The following is a 24,118-nucleotide window of genomic DNA, read 5'->3' on the forward strand; positions in this document are numbered from 1 at the left end:
AACCAGGCTCACAAAGAGGTTGTCTATTTTAATGGTCTCTTTAAAGAACAGTTTTTGAGTGTCTGTACATATTTATTATTTTCCATCAACAACTTCAGCTTTTATCTTTATTAATTTATTTTCCATCTGCTTTCTTTTGTTGTTCCTTTTTTTTTTAATTATACCAAGTTTCTTCATCGTTAGTCTCTCTTCTTTAATAAGGTAGCCATTAGAGGCTAGAAATTTCCCTCTGCAATTTTAGCTAGAACCCAAAAGTCCAGGTACGAAGTTTTCTTCTTCTCACTACTTTTCTAGTTGGTTTGTAATACTGGGCTTGATTTCCTTTGGTCCAAGAGTTGTTTAGGAGAATGCATCTTAATTTACCAATTAAGGTTGTTCTGGTTGTCTTTCTATTACTGAATTCTAATTGTGTCAAATAAAAACAAAGCCAAGAATATATGTAATTATATGCATGACAGGGACAGTGTGCTGTACACCAGAAATCGACACATTGTAACTGACAGTACTTCAATTTAAAAACAAAAAGCTGGACTTGGATAAGGAGAGACTTTCATGAGAAAGATGATTGTTGCAAGAGGGAGATTTCTCTGAGCTCAGAAATCTGCAAGCATGTCAAAATCGCATAGAAAACAGATTTTCTTTTACAAGGTAAAAAAAGAGGCAGGCAGAGACGAGCAGTATCTTTGGAGGGGAAGTTGGGCAAACAAGGAGAAAGGACCACGGAGGTCTTACAGGAAAAGCATCTCACAGTGGTCAGCTGACTCCCAGGAGAAGTTGTGAAGGGGGCCTGTTTTACTTTTTGTGTGTGCTTGTTCAAGCTTGAGGACAAGAAGGGTTCAGGGGCCTGTAGGAAAGACAGAAGCCGGACCAGATAAGGTCAAGACAAAGCAGGGCATAAGAAACAGGCTATCATGAGCACTTACTTGTAACTCGGGTGGAATTCTGCCTTGGAAGAAATCCTAGGTAAGCACCTCTTTTTCCGTCAGCTGCCTCTACCAGGCTTTCCCTTGGGGTGGACACACACAGGCCAGTGAAGGAGGCCCTCCGACTTCTAACCTTTAATTTGGCTCCATTTCTACCAAACAAGCAGGACTCTCCACCCAGTTCTTAAGTACCAGCGCTAATCTTTCGCAGCCTGCACGCTAGTGAAGGACACCCCTCCTAAGTGTAAGGTAAATCACGTCCTAAATCTGACTGAGAAGTGATGCACTTAATAACCAAACTGCTAAATATCAGAGCTTGAAGGCAACTTGAAAATTACAGAGTCCAACCTAACAATTGTACAGATCAGAAAACTGTGGCCTCATCTACAGACATATAAGTGTTGGAATTTAAGAATCATATGTATAAAGTTGTGTCACAGGCCTGGTGGATAAGGACAGAGGACATGAACAGTGAGGGTTTCCCCTGAGCCGACAAGAGAAAAATACCCTATTCCTTTCTTACGAAACTATTAATTTACCACTAGGACTCCCTGACCAAAGGTCTGCAGCTTCTCTGTGATCAGGAGACCACACAAAGGAAACTGGGGGTCAAACTCAAAGAGCAGAGGGGACTCAAAGAGCAATGGCCAGTGGGTTGACTTAGCAATGGTAAGAGAGACACAGGAGGCTGGGCCTTGCTGTTCAGGTTACCCTCTGGGTTATATATGTCTGTGGGTTCTCTGAATAGAGGCTATTGCCTGTCTGGTAGGAAGAGAGGTCCCAAAGGACCTTTTTAAGCAAAAATAGTCTGTACACTCTGTGCTTACTTCAATTTGTATGAACTCTCAATCCTGGAGGACAGAAGTGCCTCCACCCCTACACAGTCACATGCCCCTTCTCTTAACTCCCCATAAACTCACTCAATGACCTTCATTAGAAGACTGAGCTGTGGGAAGGGATTCTAGAGCATTCAAACACGACAAGTACGAAGCTAAGTCATTTTCTCTCTGAACAAAATTTGGCAAAGGGGCATGACCGAACAGATAAGGGTGGAGAAGAGGAAGCCTGTGGGCAGACGTGTTAACTGAAACTATTGAAAGAAGGATGGAAAAGGGTGACGGGGAAAGAAGTCAGGAAGGGAGAGGAAGGCATGAAGGAAGAGGAACAGTCACTGCATGGGCGGATTTCTGTTCTATTTTTGTAGGTGTTTGTAACATAATGTCTTTGTGTCTGACAATACAACCAGGCTGAAATTGATTGAGGGATGGTGTCAGATCCACCAGAAGTGGCCTCTTAGGACACATATTATTGCAAGATCTTTTTTAAATTCTTCCAAGTAGTGGACCCTGGGCCCCAGTGGCCACCATCAGACACTGACTTAAACAATGATTCTCTATAGGGGAGGGCCTGGATTCTGGCATGTTATTCCCCGCCCCCTTCTCAAACAATACCTCCCCCCATCAACAACCCTTCCAACACACACACAGACACACACACACACACACACACACACAGAATCACAAACCCAGAGATGGAGAAATAAAGGTTTAGAAGGCAGAACGCACAGTAAAGAACAAAAATGATCAAGGTGTTTATGAAGCAAGTCAAGCCGCGCTGTTTTTTATTTATTCAAGGAACATTTATTGTCTCTCTACAATAACTTACATGTCACAGAAGCCGTGCACACATCAAACTGGAGTTTTTCCTTTTTCCATACTGTTTGCCACAATAATTTCTGCCAACACTCAACAGACACTCGGTGCCCTCTTACTTTCCTTAGCTATGCTGATCCGGTGCTTTTATTTGAGAGACTCAGAATATTCTCTGGCGTGAACAGAAGGTAGAAGCCCTGTGTTCATTCCATTCTCAACTCTAAAGATTCGTCAGGGATAACATGTACCTTTCGGTATAAGGGTTTCCTCCTAATCTAAACACATACAGTCGATCCATCTGAAATTGTTTCCAATACTCACAAATCTATCTCACAAAAACGTTGATGGTTACTATTTGCAAACCATTCTGTACTTATTACAAAAGTCATATTCTATAATGAAGTGTAGTTGACATGATTCTTTACAGGTTAAAAAAAATGTTGATCACAAAGTATTCAAAACTACATAAAACTGAGGGCAGAGTATGGAACTGGAAGCCCAGACATCTGGGTTCAGTCTATTGCTTTTAAACAATCATATGTGGAACAACTATTGGATGTCAGGCACTGAAGCCAGAATTTCTGAACATTGTGTTTCACTGGATCCTCACCAGTTTCTTGAAGCTTTCATTTTACAGATGAAAGAAATGCTGAGAACGAATCTGTGATCTTTGGGAAATCATTATTTCAAATAAAGAGAGTGAGTATTAAATTCAGGGGTGTCTCAGAACAATGGGGACTAATGGTTATTAAAGAATTCTAACACTTCAGGCAAGAACAGAACTGTCTTTATCTATGTGATTACAATCCTTTAATCCACTGAACACCAGCCTTCTGGCCAGTTTGCAAATCACTGAATCAAGATTCGTCTGTTTGAGAGATTCACCATTGGAAAGAAAAGGCACATGGATACATTAAAAGAAAGCATAAAAATGCATTTAAGGAAATTTTAAGCATATCCTTATATACTATATAACATTGGAAGGAAATCCTATTCATTTATGTCTATGTTATTTACACACTGCCTCATTAGGCAAAAAATTTGAGGCCGTAATGGCCATTTTATTCATTAAATGCCCTTCTTATCCGTCATCTCCCAAGTATACAATAACAGACTAAAAGAATAATATCAGAATATGGGAATTTGCGATTTACAAATGTTAGCCACTATATATATAAAAATAGGTTTTTTTAAAAACTTTCTCCTGTCTAGCACTGAGAAATGTGTTCAATATCTGGAATAACCTTTAATTAAAAAATATGAAAACAAATATATGTATATACATGACTGGGACATTGTGCTGTACACCAGAAACTGACACATTGTAACTGATGGTATTTCAATTAAAAAAATAATAATAATATCAGAAAAGCATCTCAGGATAACTTAATCTTTAAGCTAAATTTTAAAAACAAAGAGCTAGTTGTCAGCACTAAAAACTGTATCTAGAAGTAAGCTAAAAAATAAGAAGACAGAATACCTCAGTCATCACAAGCTTCCTCAATTGAGACCCAAAATGTTCCAAACATCCCATAAAGCTTCCAAACTCAAACTGCTACAACTCAGATAACAAGGAAAGAAGAACTGCATAAGCCCCAGGCACCATTCAGAGGCTACAATACTGTGCCATTTTGTCTTTTGTCTGTGTTTGTACTTAAAGCTCTTTCTGTCTAACAGCTGAAATTTCTGAGTTTCATCAAATTTCTTTCACTGAGCTGTTGTGTCTTTTTTTAAACCTTTGAAGCCAAATGCCAGCCTTTATGAAAGTGGAAAGATTACGTTTCATCATTTTAAAAGGGAGGAAAAGAAAGGGGTACTTCCTCCCACCTCCAATATTTGCATGTCATTTAACCATTAGTGTTGAAACTTCTTTGGTTTCATAGCTTTGGGGAGGGGTGAGGCAAGATGACCGACAACACTGAATAGGTGGTGCATTTTTTACCTGCGTTAGAAGGAAGGGCATGATGAGAATGACTCCCAGCTGAACGATTTAAAATTTATAAAACACCTTGTACCCCTTGGAGCGATGGCACCCTCAGTATAAGAGCAGTCACACACCACTACTGCCAAAACAATGCAGGCAGACCACAAAAGCTAACAACATAAAGAGCTACACAGTAAAGGGAATTATCACCTATTTAGCAATATGTCCCAAAGGCAGTCTAAGGAAAAATCAAAAGAAGGCAGAACATTGGATAACAAGTGACTGAATTTAAAGATTAAAGCATGCACATAGTTTAACAGAGTTGGCCAAGGTAAGCAAGAAAGTTTTAGATACATACAATGGAAAATATATATGTGTGTGTATTATATGTATAACTGAATCGCTTTGCTGTACAGCTCAAACTAATATTGTAAATCAACTATACTTCAATAAAAAACACAAAATTAAAAAAAAATGTTTTAGAGAAGCAAAAGTCAGCTACTTGAGCCTAAAGCTCAGGAGACCAAGCAATTTCTTTGGAAGCATCTGTCCTGTTTGGAGGAAAAACAAAACAAAAAAAAGCCTTTTTAAAATTGTGGTAAAATGCACATCACGTAAAATTTACCATCTTAAAATTATTTTTCAGTGTACAATTTAGTAGTATCAGGTACATTGTGCTGCGACCAATCTCCAGAACTCTTTTCATCTTGCAAAACTAAAACCCTGTACCCATTAAACAACTCATTGCCCACCCCAGCCCCTGGCAACCACTATTCTATTTTCTGTCTCTGAATTTGACTACACTGGGTACCTTGTATAAATAGAATCATATAGTATTTGTCTTTAAAAAAAAAAAAACACTTTCAAACCAGAGAAACTACAAGCAGAGACGAATGGAAATAATCTAAAGAACAAAGGGACAGAAAAACAGGAAGCAGAACGAGAACTGGGGAGGATTCTAGATTTCGGTATCTGTAAAATGTGACCCCAGTCATAACAATCATAACATTGCTTATCGGAAGTGGATACAGATCCTCTTTTCTAAATATCTTTTAAACAAAAACAGAAGAAACGGGAGCAGAGAGTAGACGGGAAACTCCAGATCTGGGTGTCAAAAACTCCAGGTCTAACACTGGTTCTCAGAAGTGAGTCACGTAAAAGTTTAAAAAAAATAAAAGAAAAAACAAAATAAAATTTAAAAGAAATGATTCAGATCCTCTTCGCCAGATAATAACAAAATTAACACCATCCCTTCGTGTCTTAAGACTTGATTCTAAAGAAGCAAGTTGGTATTGCTACATTAGACTCAAATTCAACAAGAAAGAAAAGCGCCTTACTAGCGCAGCATCTCACCATTAACTCCGATCTGATGCTAAAACGATCTGCCTAAACACTTCCCCCATCTTTCTTAGACATTCTCTGCTCCAGTAAACATGTTGTTAAGATCTAATAATATGTACATGGAAGACTTATTTGCTTCAGTGTTTCTTAATAACAGTAAGAATATTTCACTTGATCTCAAAATACAAAGAAAACAGTCACCTAAAATCACAAACTTCAACAGCCTTAGAAATATGCTGATTGAAATAATCACTGAGGACAATTAAGTAAACCTGAAACAAATGCCGATGCTAAAGTTAATTTCGACTTTAAGAGAACAATATAAACAGAAAGTCACAAGTTGATGGACAATTTCCATTCTCATCATATTAAGTATTTTAATTACATCTGTGAATCTGGGGATGTGCCCTGCAATTGGGAAATCATGAAGCAAATTTAATAGAATTACTCTTTCAGAAAAGAAAGACCAGTCATCGAAACCTCTGCAAGATTAAAACTGTAATTTTGGAAAACAAAAAAATTTTTGGCTTTCCTCCACCTTATTTTTTTCCCCCTTGATGTAGTAAATGCCCCGAGGCTCTGACCCAACTTCAGAAAAAGAGCCGGTAGAGTGGGTTCGGGAAAAAAAATTATCCAGTTGCGGATTAGTAAAACTGTATCAGGGATTAAGAAATGACACCGAAGAGGAACACCCTGAAAGTGTGTATATAAGGGCCAAAAAGGCAGCCTCCTTTTCATGTCACCTCTCCTACTCACCTGGACAAGCCAAATCTCTGCAGGAACAGCATGTCTTGCTCATCCCGCGTGTCCTCCAGGACCCGAGGCAGCAGCGCGGTCAGGGTGTCCGCCGCCGGGGGCGCCAGCTTCAGCGGCGGAAGCAGTTGCGGGCTGGGGCGAGGCTCTGCCCGGGGCTTCCGAGGAGGGGCCGGCAGCTGTGGCCTGAGTGGGGGCTCCAGCTGGGGCTATGGAGGCAGCTTTGGGGGGGGTGTTAGTAGCTGCTCAGTAGGGGGTGGCTTTGGAGGAGCTTCAGGCTCTGGGGCTGGCTTCGGCTGGGGTTCTGGACTCGGCGGGGGTTCTGGACTCGGCGGCGGTGCTAGCAGAGGCTTCTACAGCTACGGCGGTGGTTTGGGTGGTGGCATTGGCGATGGGGGCCTCTTCTCCGGAGGTGAAAAGCAAACCATGCAGAACCTCAATGACCGCCTGGCCAATTACCTAGACAAGGTCAGAGCCCTGGAGGAGGCCAATGCTGATCTGGAGAACAAAATCAAGGAGTGGTATGACAAATTTGGGCCTGGGTCTAGAGATGGTGGATCCGGAAGGGATTATAGCAAATACTATCCAATCATCGAAGATCTCAGGAATCAGGTGAGACACTAGTCCTTGCCCAGTTTGTACAACTTCTGTGTCTTTCCCATTTATTCAGATCATGTAGTGTAATGATGAATTTCAAGTCAAGGAATTATTTTTGAATGTATTTGTTTGTTGCATCTGTCAAATGGGATTTGGTATGTTTTAACCATGATAGTACTGTATACATGACCCCCAACCCACATTGATTCTGTTTGCATCTCAAATTTGAGGATTTCTGCATACGAGTAAAATTTATACAATGCCAGGCAGCTAGTTAACATATATGTAAGAGTGATGACAACGTGTGGACACTAGCTTAGTCTAATTATTTCATGATTAATTCTGGCAGATTGGTGTATTTTAGTGTCTTGCTAGATTTAAATAGTCTTTACGACTATTTTTCTTCCTAGAAAATCTGGTGCAAATATTATATGAGAATGTGATGGAATCTAAAATGTTTCACCATGGATGTATGGAAAATATATTTTTAAGACTTTTTTGGAAGTGAAATTCATGTTTCACACTATTTTCTGAAAGAGCTCATAGAATAACTGATCTTCCAAAGCAGCAAGACTATGCCGAGGGCTGTGTTCTGTGAAACAATGTTCTGTGCCTGTTCCAGTACCTGTGCAAACTGTTAATTTTCGCAGAAGGAGGTAGTCCAATACATCAGGATTATCAATGCAGGTGTCATTACTAAGCAAGTTTTCCAAGCAAATCACTTTTAAAAGCTAATTCAGGGGACGTCTACTCTCACAGGTGGGTGTCCAGACACAGGTAAAAAGCAATTTGACTTATTCACTGTTATTGTCTTTTCTAGATCATTACTGCCATGACTGAAAATGCTGGGATCGTTCTGCAAATTGACAATGCCAGACTGGCTGCTGATGACTTCAGACTGAAGTAAGGAAAATGAAGGCTTGAAAACAAATGTTGTAGGAAAAATAAAATGTAATTCATTTGCTTAGTTTATTCTAAATTAAAAAAATTTTTTAGGGGATCAAGACCTAAATTCGCAAACATCCCAAGGGTAAATGTTAAAAACCATCATCCCACCAACAAGAAAAGAGAGAGGCCATTTCAGGATTTTTTCGTTATAAAAAAGATTGGCCATCAATAGAATTAATATGAGGCTCAGATTTTGCTTTACAGGGAAAAGCTCCTAAGAGAAAACTTAGCCTTCATTTATCCAGTTGGTCAGGGGAGAAAATATTTTCTTGAATATGGAAGGATGGACTGGACTTTTCGAAATGTGCTCTACTGTACCCTCCCAGGTATGAGAACGAACTACATCTCCGACAGACAGTGGAGGTAGACACCAACGGCCTGCGGAAAGTCCTGGATGACTTGACCACGACCCGTTCCGGCCTGGAGATGCAGATCGAGAGCCTCACCGAGGAGCTGGCCTACCTGAAGAAGAACCACGAGGAGGTAGGGACATGTTACATGTGAATCAGCGACTCTGGTCTACAGAGTTTCCCCCACCCTCCGTTCTATAAAAATAAATCCCGGGGAGGGTGGAGGCATAAATTGGGAGTTCAGAATTTGCAGATACTAACTACTATATATAATATCAACAACAAGGTCCTACTGAATAGCACAGGGAACTACGTCTAAAACCTTGTAATAGCCTATAATAAAAAAAATGAAAAGGAATATATATATATATGCACGATAGAATCACTATGCTATCCACCAGAAATTAACACAACATTATAAACTGACTATATTTCAATAGATTAATTAATTAAATTCCATCTGAATGGATTTCCAACTCCTATGCAGGAGGGGAGGAGGGGAGAGAGAGTAATAATGAGCAAATTACATGTGAATTTTATGGGGTTCCCCTCCTTCAGTGTCCTAGTTTCAACTTTTCAGCTCATGCACATTTTAGGGAGTCATTGTTTTTCGGTTTTCATTACTATGGTCTTTTTTTCCCTCCTTGCTAGGAAATGAAGCGTGTGCAAGGAGGCTCCGGAGGGGATGTGACCGTAGAAATGAATGCTGCCCCAGGAACAGACCTGACTAAGTTACTGAATGACATGAGGGCACAGTATGAGGAGCTGGCTGAGCAGAACCGCCGGGAGGCCGAGGAGCAGTTCAATAAGCAGGTAGATTGTCACCCTGAGCCTGCGGCCACACACAAGCTGCTTCCAACATCTCATCAGACCTGCAGTGACTGCATTTCGTTTGTATTTAGAGTGCATCACTGCAAGCACAGATCTCTACTGATGCGGGGGCAGCCAGTTCCGCCAAGAATGAGATAACAGAACTGAAACGTACTCTGCAAGCCCTGGAAATCGAGCTGCAGTCCCAACTGGCCATGGTTTGTGCAAACACTTTTTTCCAAAATCTCCAACAGAGAGTTGAGTGATTCAGGTTTCTTTCATTGCCAAGATGTTCTACTTGGCACATAATCAAAGCAGGATTAAGGAGGAACTATATTGTGGTCGTCCAAAGCATAAAATATCCCAGTTAAAGATAATATACTCTATTTCCATAAAAGATTTAGTTTTCAAAAAGTAACACCAACAAAAATTAAGGAAGTCGGGGGGGAGGGTACGTAGCTCAGTGGTAGAGCACATGTCTACCATGCATGAGGCCCTGGGTTCAATCCCCAGTACGTCCATTAAAAAATTAATTAATTAACAAACCTAATTACCTCCCCCTCCAAAAAACAAACAAAATTAAGGAATGGATCTAGCAATAGAGGTTGTAATTTGGGGAGAAGTTACTTCTAGTACCTTATAAAGTGTTGTAAGTTTTTTTTTTAATCATCCCATGATTTATTTTCATCATGAAATGTTTATTTGCTTTTTCTCTTAGAAAAGCTCCCTGGAAGGGACCTTGGCTGACACGGAGGCTGGCTACATGGCTCAGCTGTCACAAATTCAGATACAGATCAGCAGCCTGGAGGAGCAGATCTGCCAGATCCGGGGGGAGACTGAATGCCAGAACACAGAATATGAGCAGCTGCTGGACATCAAGACCCGCCTAGAGATGGAGATTGAGACCTACCGCCGCCTGCTTGATGGTGAAGGAGGGTAAGTGAAAGTCAGGAACAGGCTAAGTAGATACCTTGGTGTATTTACATTATGAAACCAAAAAGGGGCTTGGGGACCGGACTCGTATTTACAAGGTAACAGTCGCACAGTCCGATGAAAAGACATCTGCCTTCATCAGAAAGAGCCCTCTGCACAGAGGGTTTCTCCTGCCTTTGCAAACCACGAAGGAAACCAGTTCTTTTTCTCCAGCAGTTCTGGTTTTGGAGGATCTGATTTTAGAAGCTTAGGATCCAGAAACACAGGGTCCAGAAACATGGGATCCAGGGATTCATCCATGTCTGGCGACTCAAGATCCGGAAGCTGTTCTGTCCAAGGAAGAGGTAAACATTTTGTTCATGTTCACAATAATTTTAAAACTGAGAAGTAAAGGCACGTTTTGCTTGTCATATGAAAAGTACGTGCTATTGTTCACATCATCTCGCCCAGGGAGAATGTACTCAGTGAATGCACTTGGGTTTCTCCTGATCTGTGTTTCTCTGACAGTGTCCAGGCTGACATTGTGATTCTATGATTTTCAGATCCAAGCAAGTCGAGAGTGACTAAGACCATCATAGAGGAGGTGGTGGACGGCAAAGTCGTCTCTTCCCAAGTCAGCAATGTTTCTGAGGTGAAAATTAAGTAAGCAATTTCCAGGCCAACAAGTGTCTTTCAGAGAGGAAAATCTAAAGGACACAAATGAAGATATTGCATCAATCTAGCCATCTTTCTGGATGACTTCAGGGAAGAGTTTCCATCCAGAAATAGATGACTGACCGATTTTTCTGCATCCTCTTCTTTTCTTATTAGAATGCTCTTGAAAAAGTTGAAATGATGACTTTGCTCTAATTGTTTCTATGCTTCAGTAAACTTACTTTTGCAAGTTCACTAAATGATTCCTGAATTTTTTAAAAAAAGAAACCCAATATTTTTACCTAGAAATGATAGTATCTTCTTCAATAAGAATCAAGATTATGGGCGGAGGGTATAGTTCAAGTGCTAGGGCACATGCTTAACATACATGAGATCCTGGGTTCAATTCCCACTATTTCTTCCAACAATAAATAAATATTAAATAAACCTAATTACTTCCCCCCACCAAAAAATAAATAAATAAATAAATAAAATACACTTAATAAAAAAAAAAGAAGCAAGATTATAGCCATTTTGTATATGGGAAATTTGAACATAACGTTAGAACTCAGTTATAGCTGAAATTAGATCTCATCCTCCCTAAAACTAAAGCCAACAGTTTAGCCCACAAAGAAGAATGTGATTATTTGAATAATCAACCTATAATTAATGTCTAGTTTCTTTATGTCCATCACCAAACTGAATATTTAATAATATAAAAAGAAGCATAAGATATGCCCCCTACTTCAAGAAACTTACATTTAGATGGACAGGAAAGCTAAAAACACGAAGACAGCAGACAACACAGGGTGTTCATAGTGAAAGGCTTGATTCCACAACAGTCAAGAGAAATACTAGAGAAATCTGACAAGTCATGTTTGCAGAACACTTAGGAGACTGGGTCAAAATTAAAATCTTGGGAAAGAAGATAGGATATGTGATATGAGACCAGGTTTCTGAAAACTTTGAAAGCCCCAAAGAGAAGTGATGCTCAGATACTGGTTCCCTTGTCAAATCGAGCCACCCCTGGAGCCAAAAATCATCACTTAGCCAAGCTGGTGTTTCCTCCCACTGCTGAAGTCATTTACCCCATGGGTGGTCCACAGGGCTCTGTCTTCTCTCAATTGGGATATGAAGCGTGTCAAAGAAGGGTAGGAGGTGGTCTAGGTCAGTCCCAGAAAGACACAGGCGAAAGACAAAGCCAGCCTGGGTAAGGACTTTTCCACTCAAGGAATTTACAGTGACCAGATCACATGTTAGATCATCAGTCCCACAAGCTGGTACTCAAGAAAAGAACATGGGACTTGGCCTAAAAACCCAAATTAGAAATCACAAAAGGATCAACCTGAATATAATTCATGTAAATTGTACCTACAAATATAAAATCAGTAAGAGCAGTATTGAGGGGGGTGTGGGGGAGTGGAGGGGGAGGGGGCGGGGGTATAGCTTAGTGTAGAGCCATGCCTAGCATGAACGAGGTCTTGGGTTCAATCCCTAGTACCTCCATTAAAAAAATAAATAAACTGAGTTACTCCACCTACAAAAAAATTTGAAAAAAAAAAATAAGAGCAGTATGAGAGTATCAAACCTTAATAATAAAAACAACCAAATAAGGTAGTTTTTTTTCTTCCAGGCACATTAACTAAAACATAAAAGTGAACCTGTAGGCACACTGTAACCACAGAACGAAGTTAATAGCTAAGCACAAACCACTATCCAAAGGAAAAAGAGCCTCACTGTCTTAAATCAAACATATGGTTCCCATCAAAGCATTAGAGCAAACTAAACTTTGGCTGTTTCTCCTCTACTGAAAAGTTAAGAAATATGAACTCACTGATTCAGCCTGGACTCAAGGCAGAAGGACAGAAATGGGAACCAGCTGTATGGGCCTCCTGTCCCTTGGGCCACCACAGTCACACCCGGAAAACCTCTCTCCATGAGTCCTCCCAGGTCCAGTCTTAGAAGATCCAGTCCTGTACCACCTGGGACCTATGTTTACGGCTAGTCTTACTTACCCTGATATCAAGGCAAAAGTATGTGGTTACTCTGAAAATCATCTTGAGGTGAAATCCTCATTCTGGATTTCCTTGGCGTGGGTTGAGAGATTCCATTTGTACTAAACAATTGTTTTTAGATACAGAAAGGACCAGATCCTAGATGCCAACACACTGAGATGCAGTAGAATGTGTTATGAGCACATACAATTTTAAAAACTGAAATTATTAAACCCTTTTGGATCATGAAATTTATTTAGAGTGCCAGATGAAATACTAAGGCCAGGGTGTTCGCATGTTATTATTGGCCCTCAAATTATGTTAAAACCACACAACAGGCATATGCTTTTATTCTGAAACTCTCAAGTTCAGCTCTGCAGTCAACCTTTAAATAAGAGGAGTGTGTTTCTTTCTTCTAAGAGTTGGGCTTATGGAAGGAAGAGCCAACTTGCATATGAATTTTCACTGTTGACTTTTGATCCAGAGATTCATAAAGTTGTTCCTGTCTTTCTGGCCCCAAAGGACAAGGAACAAGAATGGTGAGGATGCTGGAAGTGGCAGCCATCCTTACCAAGATTAGAAACAAGAAACAAGGTTTACAGCAGGCAGAGGGGAGGAAACAGGCAAAGGATTTGAGACTCCATAGTAAGCAACCTAAACCCGCTTAAAGACTTCACAGAATGAGACAGTGTTCAAAAGACCTACCAAAGGACACAAAGTGATGAATGTAAATCACCCAGAACGTAGCTCAAGTAATAGCTTCCGAACAATCTTCTCAAGTAACAAAATACTGCAAGTTAATAAATCACTTTTAAAAAAGTATCAGTAGCTCAAATAGGACACTTGAAGAACAGGAAGTACCACTCAAGATCTTTTTTAAAAACATTTACTCACGTGCAATATCGATATCAACATGAAATGATCAGGTGGAAAAAAAGCAAACAATGGGGTAACACATCGATCACTTTTTTTTTCCTTATAATAAAAGTAACTTAGGGGGAGGGTATAACTCAGTGGTAGAGTGTGTGCTTAGCAGGCACAAGGTCCTGGGTTCAATCCCCAGTACTTCCATCAAAAAATAAATAAATAAATAAATAAATAAATAAATAAATAAATAAATAAACAAACAAACAAACAAACAAACAAACAAACAAACCTAATTACCTCCCCCTCAAAAAACAAATAAAAAAATTTAATAGTATTTTTTAAATATTTTTTAAAAGTAAGGGCCTACTGTATAGCATAGGGAACTATATTCAATTTTTTGCAATAATATATAATGGAAAAAATCTGAAAAAAATATATATATGTATGTATATGTATAACTGAATCACTTTGCTGTACACCTGAAATTAACATTGTAAATCAACTACACTTCAATGAGAAATAAAATTAAAGATAAAAAAGTAATTTATTGAAGACAATTTGGAAAATGCAAACTAGAAGAAGAAAATTAAAATCACTCATAACCCCACTAACATAATCACTGTTGATATCTTGGCTTGTATTCTTACATTTTTTTTTCTTTCCCCACCTCACAGCTTTATTGAGATATAACTGACATATAACATTGTGTAAGTTTCAGGTGTTCAGTGTATGAATTTAATACTCCTCTCATTGCAGAATGATCACCACCATAGCCTTAGCTAACACCTCCGTCATGTCACATAATTACCATTTCTTTTTTTTTTAGTTTTTTATTGTTATACAATTTTTTGTTTGTTTATTTTTATGAGGGGGAGGTAATTTGGTTTGTTTATTTATTTATTTATTTATTTATTTATTTATTTATTTATATTTAGAGGATGTACTGGGGATTGAACCCTGGACTCCGTGCATGCTAAGCACACACTCTACCACTAAGCTGTACCCTCCCCCTATTGTTATACAATTTTTAAAGGTTACTTTCACTTTACAGTTATTACAAAATAGTGGCTATACTCCCGGTGTTGTACACGACCCCCTCGAGCCTACCTTAACACCCAGCAGTTTGTACATCCTACTCCTCCACCCCATACTGCATCTCCTCATAGCCAAACCCCATCCCCACTGACAGCCAATAGTTTCCAACCACATTTTTTATTGAAACATAGTTGATTTACAATGTTATGTTAGTTTCTGCTGTAAAGCAAAGTGATTCAGAAATATACATTTCTTTTTCAGGTTCTTTTCCATCATAGGTTATTGCAAGATAATGACTATAGTTCCCTGTGCTCTATAGTAGGACCTTGTTGTTTAATATCACATCTGTTAATTGCTTGACTCGGTCTACGGTGTCGGTACTGCCTTTTATTTAAGAGTAACTTAGAAAAAGTGCAGCTGAATGTGGTCCCACCTGTGATACAGAGGATCACAGTGAGTTAGTGTCTATAATTAATCTAAATAGGCATTTTTACAAGTGATATCAAGCATAATGATTTTTTTGACCAAGCAAAAAAAGAGAGGGAAGAGATGAATTCACATTTCATAAGCGCTTATTACATAGATAAATGCTTGGTATCTATATGCTTTATTTCACTTACTCCTCAAACCCTATGATGTAGATATTACTGTTCCTATTTCACAGAGGAAGAAGAATGTAGCTTGGAGAGGTCAAATCATTTATTCAAAGTCACAGGGCAAGTAAGAGGAAGAATTAGAAGTCGAAGTTCTGTCTTCCTAATCCCAAAAGCCGTGTTCTTTCCACTCTACCAACATAAATGAAGGTCTACAGTTTCCTATATGAAACTCATAGGGTAGTCTAATTCTGAAAGAGATACCTAAAAAACGACTGTGTATACTTCCATTTTACAAAACTGCTTCTCCCCGACCTAAAGCAAACAAGCAGGCTTTAAAATTCCCAGGACAGTTCTCGGTCTACGTAGAGAGGAGGAACTTGTGGATGTTGTGTGACGTTCTGGAGACAGGAAGTGCTAACAAAGATGGCCCTTGGCCTGAGGTCAGCCTGGAGAGCAGGATACTAAATGCCCCTTTGGCCATTAAAACTGAAGCCGGATTTCATGTAGAGGGCAAAACCAGGGGAAGACCAGCTTTCTAAGTAGAACAAGAGCTGTGTCCTGGGGAAGTCAAGTGCAGCATCTTGAATGAGCGTCATGATCTCACCGTGGCAGCAAAGGTGGGAGGTGAGACAGGCAAGGCAATATTTCATTGAAAACTCAACTTTTATGCACAAAAAGTACGTAAGATAAGCAATCTAAGCAAGAGCCATTCTAAGCTTTTTATAATAAGATGGTGAGATTTTCTGCAAAGGACTTTGTAAAGAACTCACATGTATATTTTGAGAAGCATAATCATAGTCCAAGCACCTTCTCTTGGACTGGTACAACGCATAACTGCAATTATTAATGCCTGGAATTTACTGACCTTGCGGAAAGAGCTTTTCATACTATCACAACCTCTGTCAGTTAAGCCTTACACCCCACCTTTAGAGACAAACACTGCTTTTAGCTTTACTCATTGTTGGCAGCTATCTGTAAGATAAATTGCTTCAAATAATTTTTATTAGTTTGCCTAAGATCAAGAAGTCAGATTTTTTTAAATATCCATGCTTGTATGCAAATAAGGGCTTCATTGTATCATTTCAAAATGAGGTCATTTTGCTTTCCCCACTGGGTGTTCCACACCCAAAAGTTTCCACGAAGATCCAATGTTAACACTTGTGATTTCTATCAGAATCATAACAACTTAAAAAATCACACATTTTAATGATACAAATGAACTTATTTACAAAACAGAAATAGACTCACAGACATAGAAAACAAACTTATGGTTATCAAAGGGGGAAGGGGTGGAGGAGGGATAAATTAGGGATTAGCATATATAAATTACTACATATAAAATAGATAAACAACAAGGCCCTCCTGTATAGCACAGGGAACTATATTCAGTATTGTATCATAAACCACAATGGAAAAGGGTATATATGTATAACTGAATCACTATGCTATACACCAGAAACTAACACAACATTGTAAATCAATTAGACTTCAATTTTTAAAAAAAACACGATTTTAAAGAGTTGGGTGGTGACTTATTCCAACCTCCTACCCAGAAGTTCTTTCTAAAAGATTATTCTAGGCCTCCAGCCTCCGCAGGGAGACAGAGAGCTGGAGTGCAGGCTACCAGCAGCTCCTGGACATCAAGATGCACCTGCAGAAGGAAACTGAGACCCACTACTGCCTGCCTGCGGGGCAGGGCTGCTATGTGAGCAGCTTCAAGTTTAATGAAATAGGAAATCTGGTGGGGCTAGCGGAAAGTATAGGTATCTGGTTGCTCCTATTTACAATCTTAACTAAATGCAACCATGTTATACTACAAAGGCTGGACAATTTGTACAACTGTAAGTCCAATTTTCAATACCCTCTTACTGGCTCTATGAAGACAATGACCAAGGCCTTGACTTACGAACCCAGCCCTAGTTCCACACATCACCATCCCGCACAGGGCCCTCCACAAACATTTGCCCACCTGAACTGAAATTTAGGGCAGCACTGTGGCTCTGCCTTCCCTCCTCAGAAAAACTAGCTCATTACAACCAACATGGTATATGCTTAATAGACATTTGGGGTGATGTAGGTTAAAAACAGAATGAATACAAAATATGAAAAGCTAAAGCTCAATGACTCCAACTTAAGAGTTTTAAAAGATGGTCCTGGATATGACAATGTTTATGCATACCTAAAACCAAACAAGAGTATATGATGTTCTGGTTTCCTTTTCAATCATGAGTCTGAACCTGGATCGAAAAGAGAAAATAAAATCACGGGTAATTTGTATAAGAAAGATTTTCCAGCTAGGGGGAGGGTCAAGATAGGTGAAGGGGATTAAGAGGTGCAAACTATTAGGTATAAAATAAATAAGATACAAAGATATAATACACAGCATAGGGAATATAACCAATATTTTATAACTATTTGGAGTACAATCTAAAAATACTGAATCTCTGTGCTGTACACCTGAAACTAATATTGTTAAGTCAACTACACTTCAATTAAAAAAAATAGAACAATTACAAAATAAAAAAGAGAGAGAGATTTTCCATCATTCTATTTCATTTTCTTCAGAGGAACAGTATATTCCAGGTCACAAAGAGTTGTGTTTTTATATGGATTTATCATTTGCATTAAGCAGTTAAAGTCATATCAAACCAAGGCTCTGACTGTAGAATAGTTTTGAAGTTTCACTGAGACATTTGTTAAAGTCATGCTCTTTTCTTTTTAATTTACACCTATATGAATAATAATAAATGTCTCAGAAGCTCTTACTACATCACATTTAAATAGTTTCCTTCCAAGCATTGTTCAACACAGGGAAGGGAGATGCACTTTCCCTTTCAAAGGAAGTAAAGAAGGAAAGAAGGTAGAATAAATAGAGAAGGATGGGGTAGATACTAATTTTAAGTTCTGCAGGGAAATCTTGAAAGCTTTATGCTCAGGATTACCCATCAAGGGTTGACTGAATAAGGGAATTAATATGACCTCTGACACAAGATGGATTGGAGTGGTGGGGATAGAGACTGGAGATAAAGTGAATAGGTTACTATAGCAATTCAAGGATAAATTGAATTTTTCTTGACTGAGATCATTCTGGGAGAAGTAAAGAATCTGAGAGACAGGATTTGGTTAATGATTAGACTTTCAAAAGCTAAGATAGGGTAAACAAAAATTTTTTTAGTTTCAAATTAGAAAGTTGGGAAGGAGAGCAGAATTAGACAGAAAGATAATAGATTAATTTGTATGTGTATTGAGTTTGATATAAGAGTGGAACACCCCACTGGAAATAACCAATAGAAAACCAAAGATATGAATGGACAACTGCCCACAAGTTGCACTAAGACAGATATGGACAGCATGAAAAATACAAGTCTTTTTTTTCAAAATGTTGTCTGTTCCTTTACTGTTACCTTCCACACTACCACCACCAAAACCAGGAAGGGTCTCTATTCCCTCTCCCCTAGAAGGTGCTACCTCCTTCCCAGGCAGTTGAGTGAGGACAGAACTTCAGGCCAGAGCTGCCATTAGGCTTTCCCTTCCCCAGCCCGGAGCCAGGGAGGGGAGATGACTGATGGTGACGGATGGATGGGTGGCTAGACGGACAGAGGGCCAAAGATGGTGGGACCAGGAAGGGGACAGGAATGGCTACTCCAAACAGAGCCCTGCTCCCAGCCTTCCCTAGGGGTAGGTGAGGCATGACTGTCTACCAGGGCCAGGGTGATACCCAGCTGGGCCACAGCTCTCCTGGGGCAGCCCAACAACCGTGTGGACTCTCGGCTCGACGGATGCCTCACGTCTCAATGCTGCCATAGCTACCTACGCACACCTCTTGGTCCTCTTGTCCTTGGTTTCCTCGCAACAAGCCAAATGGTGGCAGGAGAGGGTGGGAGAGGAAAGCAGCCCCTGCCCTGGGAGCCTCACAGTCTGCACCAGGAGAGTAGCCAGCCTGGGCTGGGGGCAGCCAGGTCTCGGGGGTGGCTACCCCACACATCATAGATGCTTTTATTGGGTGGCACCCCCTGGAAGAGGGCATCTAGATCCCAGAGCAGCCCTGGGGGGCTATGGGTTGCAGGGGGCACCCCGCAGTGGGCTGCGCTGGTTGAGGGTGGGCACCGGGGGCAGGAGGTGGGTGGTACTGGGGCCAAGGGCATTACCACATTGAGAGTGTAGATGGGCAAGTAGGAGGTGGGCAGCTGTCCCCAAAGTAAGGCCCTGTGACCTCCACCAGACAGCCCTCTCGGGTCTGAGGTGCCCTGCAGTAAGTGAAGGGGCCATGTTCTGGAATCAGGGGAGAGGGGCGAGGGCCTGCTGGTTCCACCCTGGGAAGTCTCCCCCTCCACTTTCACGGGCCCTGGGAGGGGGCAGAGGGGCCACAGAGGCCTCCCAGAGGGCAGGAGTGGAGTGGGTTCCTCTTCCTCCCGCCGGCGCACTGAGCCTAACAGACTTGGGCCGCTCGGTGGCGCCCCCTCCCCGGAGCCCCCTAACAAAGACTTCATGCTGAAGCCCTCGCTGGGCGGCGGCTGGGGACTAGATGGCCGGTAGGGCCTGCCAGGCAGCACCTAGGGGCCCAGCTCCTTGGCGAAGGCGCCCCTGGCGCCTTTGCTCTGCCAGCGCCGGCACAGGGCCGCGTTCGGCAGCCGCAGCGCCTCGGCCGGGATCGGGCTCACATCGACCGCCCAGAAGTTGCCCTTGGCCTGGGGTTTCGCAGTATCCTCGGACACCTTGTGGAAGCACCGGCTGGAGGAGAGGTTGTGGAGGATGGAGTCTTTCCAGCCTTCATAGTCGTCCCTGAAGCAGGGGAACACGGCCTGGACCTGATGGATGATCTGGGCCAGCTTCAGCCTGCGGGACGGTGCGGCCTGGATCACCAGGGCGATCACAGCCAAGCAGGTGTACGGGGGCTTGTCATGCCGCAGGGATCTCTTCTTCCTCCTCTTGCGGGGCTGGGAGGGCGACTCCCTCCCGGGGAGCCCCAGGCCTGGGTTGCTGCAGGGCCCCATGCAGGGGAAGCAGGCAACGTGGGCAGGGGCCTGACCCGGTGGTTGAGCGCAGGGCTGAAAATACAATAGTCTTCCTTGCTAGGAAAAATTTGTCATGTATAGCAAAAATCCTAGCCAACTGGTAAACATTCAAACTTTTAGAGTACATTTTTAAAAATCACGTTACGGCTAACAAAATTCTAGAAATTCAGAACTAAATATGATGTTTTGAAGTATGAATTATCTTAACTCAAGAACCACAACAGAGGGGTCCTTTCCAGAAGTGAGTCACACACAAAAACTTATATTCAGAGCAGAGTCATGCCAAGTCAGTCTTGGAGGTACCTGACTCAAGTCAAAAAACAGTTATTGATTGTTTATGATAAGCAAGTACAGTAATAAGCTGATATAGCTAAACAATCAAAGGTCTTATACAGCATCACACAGCTGGAAAAAGACCAAAGCTAATCCGAAAAGATTAACCTTTAGGATTCTCAAAAAGAACTGAAAACGTTTCCCTAATTTTCTAACAGCGCTGACTTCAGTGACCATCTCTTTCAAGGTATGAGTCACGAGTTTTCTGACAACTTGGAGAAATTTCAATGCTAATGATTTTTGAGGGTAAGTGAGCTTGTAGTACTTGTGTGTCCACATAGCACCAGATTTCGTTTCCAGAGCCAGAATTGGTGGACTGAGTCACCGGTGAGATGAGACATTTGGAAAAAAAAAAAAAAAGCAAGGAATTGAAGCGTAATGCGTTAGTATAATGAATTTTTCTGAAGGCAACAGTGCAGAAATATTTGTAAAAGGTGCAGCAGAATGTGGACATACTAAAAGGCAACTAGTCTTGCCTTCCCAACAGCTTTGCTTTTCAGATAAGCTGGACTACATTTCAGAATGTTTCTTAATTTCCAAATGTATGTAACTGAAGCCAAAGACATCTTAAAATGTATTAAACTTTTTTATCTTTATTTTTATTGAATGGACCAGTGGTGTCAGAAGCAGAAAAGAAATAAAAGTCAAACTGAGGGGCCAAAAAATTAAAAAGAAATTTCTTTTAATGTTCACAAATTTCAGAACATTCAGTACCACAAATGGTATTGCAGACTACAGTCTTCAAGACATCAACAACTGTGTTAAGCACTGAATCAGAAAATAAATCATGCACACTTTTACCTTAATACCAGATTATTTTTCATAGGCAACTCAAAAGTTATTGTTGACTACATGAAGTTAGAGTTTAAAAGTACAAAGGTGGCATAGCTAAACTAGCAAAGGTATATTGGATTATATAGTTGAAAAAAGAATGGGTTCTGTTTTAACTCAGTCTTTAAGATTAACGTGGAGAACTTGTCAAAGAGAATAGAAAATGTTTCCGTAATTCTCAAACAGTGCTGACTTTAATGAACATCTCTTTCAAGGAATGAGTAGCTAGTCTTGTGGCTGCCTGGGGAGGTTCCAAAGATAATGATTTTTTTGAGGGTAAAAACTACAGACGCCAGCATTTCTTCCAAACATTCAAAATTGTTCACGGAAGGAGAAGCCTTATATTCATGTAAGATGATACGATCTATAGGTGTAATTAAGTTGCATTAAACTGAAAAGTGTTGGTGTGCTGTATTAGTGGCTTTAATCTGAATGCAGCCCCACGCCCAAGAGGAAAAGATTATCATTCCATCCTAAATACACAACAGTAATCCCTACGCGAGCAACTCCTCTCCTGGTTACACAATGAGAAGGTCAAAACAAACCTGAGCCTTGCAATGAACGTTTCCAGAACTCAAAAGAAGAGAAGTTTAACGAATATACATTATGTATACACATAACTGCAACATTGTGCTATACATCAGAAACTGACACATTGTAATTGACTGTACTTCAATTAAAAGAAAAAAGAAATGTTTAACAATAACCAAGTCCTTTTCAAGAGAAGATATAAAGTCAATAAAAGATGGTCTACTCTGGTATTCATTCATGTGTTCAAAAGTATTAAATAAGCGTGAAGGCTAATGGGTTAGTGGGAAAACCCACTAAATGAGTGGGAGTTGGGGCAGGTTCCAAAGAAACAGAAGACATGCACTTTTTGCCCTTGAGAAGTTCACCATCTAGTTAAGGAGAAAACAAGCATTTTGAACCTCAGGGTAGTAAGCAAACAGAATTTTTGTCAATCTGTATACTTTCAATGCCATTTATTTTAATAACCAAAGTCAGATTCTACCTCCTCCAAGCCTGTGGGGAAATACCATTTAAAAAAAAATTGTACAGCTAAAATTTCATTTGTTACAGGTCTCTTTGTAAAGAGCCTAAATGTACCACACACACACACACACACATATATATATACATATACATATATATAGATTTATACAAAGCTTGCTAAGAAAGGGATCTACATATAAATACCAGCTGGCGAACAACCAGTGATACACAGTGCATCCTTCAAAGCTATATGACAGCGCCGAGCCGCTGAGGGGGCTCAGATACTGAGACTGACTGGGAAGCTGAAATCAAGAGAAACAGAGAAGGATGGGGAGACAGAAACCGATGCATCTGATAGCAGCTGTCAGGGAGCAGAGTCCAACCCAGGAAAAGTTGGAGGGCTCTGCAATAGCAGCAGAAAACCAGGGAGGCAGTCAGCCTCACGGGAAGTAAGAAGGCAGAAGAGGACACAGGACGTGGGGAGTGTGCTTCTGAAATAGGCGCATCCATCTAGCCGGTTGGTGTAGTGGGAGGATATGTAAGCCTGAAAATAGAACTCAGTAAGTCAAGCCATTATGTGAAGACCAATAAGCAAAAATAATTTCCAAAGATATATGAACTTTGGTTACAGAGAAGTACTGTGTCCTACTTTTGAATGGTATCACACTGGTCTCCTCCCCCCTGCCCACACCATCTGTCATGGGGAAAGCTACTGGAGAAGACAAAAGAGGAACACTACAGCTGGGCCCTACATTCAAGGCACTGGAAAGACAGAAATGCTCAATTCTGAGGACTAGACCTTTGCTACTGTAATAGTTGTGCAGGGCATATATCCAAGATCAGGAAGCAGACAACACTAATGTCAGAGAAGGTTCATACAGAGACACAAGCTTACTTGAGTGAGGTGGATGTTGAAAGCCAAACAGAGGAATTTCTATAAACTCTTGTGTCCTCCACCATCAGCCACCCTCTGGTTTTTCTACTTCCAACTTCTCTCTCTTTACTGCTACTGTTTACCAGAAAACACTTCACATTGAAGACCACGCCATCTCTGATAAGGGTTCAAAATCTAGTATATAAGGTCCTTCCATATGTGCTAGAAGGTTCCCTCAAAAAAAAATTGGTTTTTTAACCGATTCTGGATATTTCATACAGAGAAGCATACAATACACATCCTTTTGTGTCTGGCTTCTTTCACTTATTGTCATGTTTTCAAGGCTCATCCATGCTGTAGCGTGTATCAGTACTTCATTCCTTATTATGGCTGAATAATATTCTGCTGTATGGATATACCACAATTTGTTTGTTCATTCACCTGTTGATGGAAACTTGAGGCATTTCCACCTTTTGGGCATTATGATTAGTGCTGATATCCATAAAGACAGAAAGCAGATTGATAGTTACATAGGCTGGGGGATCAGGGGAGTAGGGAGTGACTGCTTAATGGGTACAGGTGTTCTTTTTGAGGTGGTGAAATGGTTTAGAACTAGATAGATGCACTGGCTACCCAACATTGTGAATGGACTAAATAAACTGTACATTTTTTCAGGGTTAATTTTATGTTATGTGAATTTCACCTCAATCAATTTT

General features: G+C 40.6%; 1 protein-coding gene, 1 non-coding gene and 1 pseudogene across 3 annotated transcripts; 2 read left to right on the forward strand and 1 right to left on the reverse strand.

Moving 5' to 3' along the window:
* Positions 1-6,503: 6,503 nt before the first annotated feature.
* Positions 6,504-11,130, forward strand: KRT24 (keratin 24). Of its 2 annotated transcripts, none has more exons than XM_072938681.1 (8): positions 6,504-7,205; positions 8,011-8,093; positions 8,465-8,621; positions 9,140-9,301; positions 9,391-9,516; positions 10,017-10,234; positions 10,445-10,575; positions 10,774-11,130. In XM_072938681.1, exons 1-8 carry the CDS (start codon positions 6,627-6,629, stop codon positions 10,875-10,877), a joined length of 1,560 nt encoding a protein of 519 aa, XP_072794782.1. In that variant the 5' UTR covers positions 6,504-6,626; the 3' UTR covers positions 10,878-11,130. The 2 variants fall into 2 exon arrangements, with proteins under 2 accessions (XP_072794782.1, XP_031541857.2); XM_031685997.2 differs by having other exon boundaries at positions 10,448-10,575; positions 10,774-11,129.
* Positions 9,748-9,819, forward strand: TRNAG-ACC (transfer RNA glycine (anticodon ACC)). Its single transcript has one exon. It is a non-coding gene; the product is annotated as a tRNA-Gly (tRNA).
* Positions 11,131-19,267: 8,137 nt separating the features above from the next.
* Positions 19,268-20,350, reverse strand: LOC102536457 (forkhead box protein H1 pseudogene; annotated as a pseudogene).
* Positions 20,351-24,118: the final 3,768 nt, after the last annotated feature.

This window comes from Vicugna pacos, chromosome 16, assembly GCF_048564905.1.
Source record: "Vicugna pacos chromosome 16, VicPac4, whole genome shotgun sequence".
NCBI classification, from domain to species: domain Eukaryota; kingdom Metazoa; phylum Chordata; class Mammalia; order Artiodactyla; family Camelidae; genus Vicugna; species Vicugna pacos.

Coding starts and splice junctions, on each gene's coding strand:
- KRT24 (XM_072938681.1), top strand. CDS start 6,627: ATGTCTTGCTCATCCCGCGTGTCCTCCAGGACCCGAGGCAGCAGCGCG. Junction 9,302..9,390: donor AGGAGCAGTTCAATAAGCAG/GTAGATTGTCAC, acceptor GTTTGTATTTAG/AGTGCATCACTGCAAGCACA. Junction 10,576..10,773: donor CTGTTCTGTCCAAGGAAGAG/GTAAACATTTTG, acceptor TATGATTTTCAG/ATCCAAGCAAGTCGAGAGTG.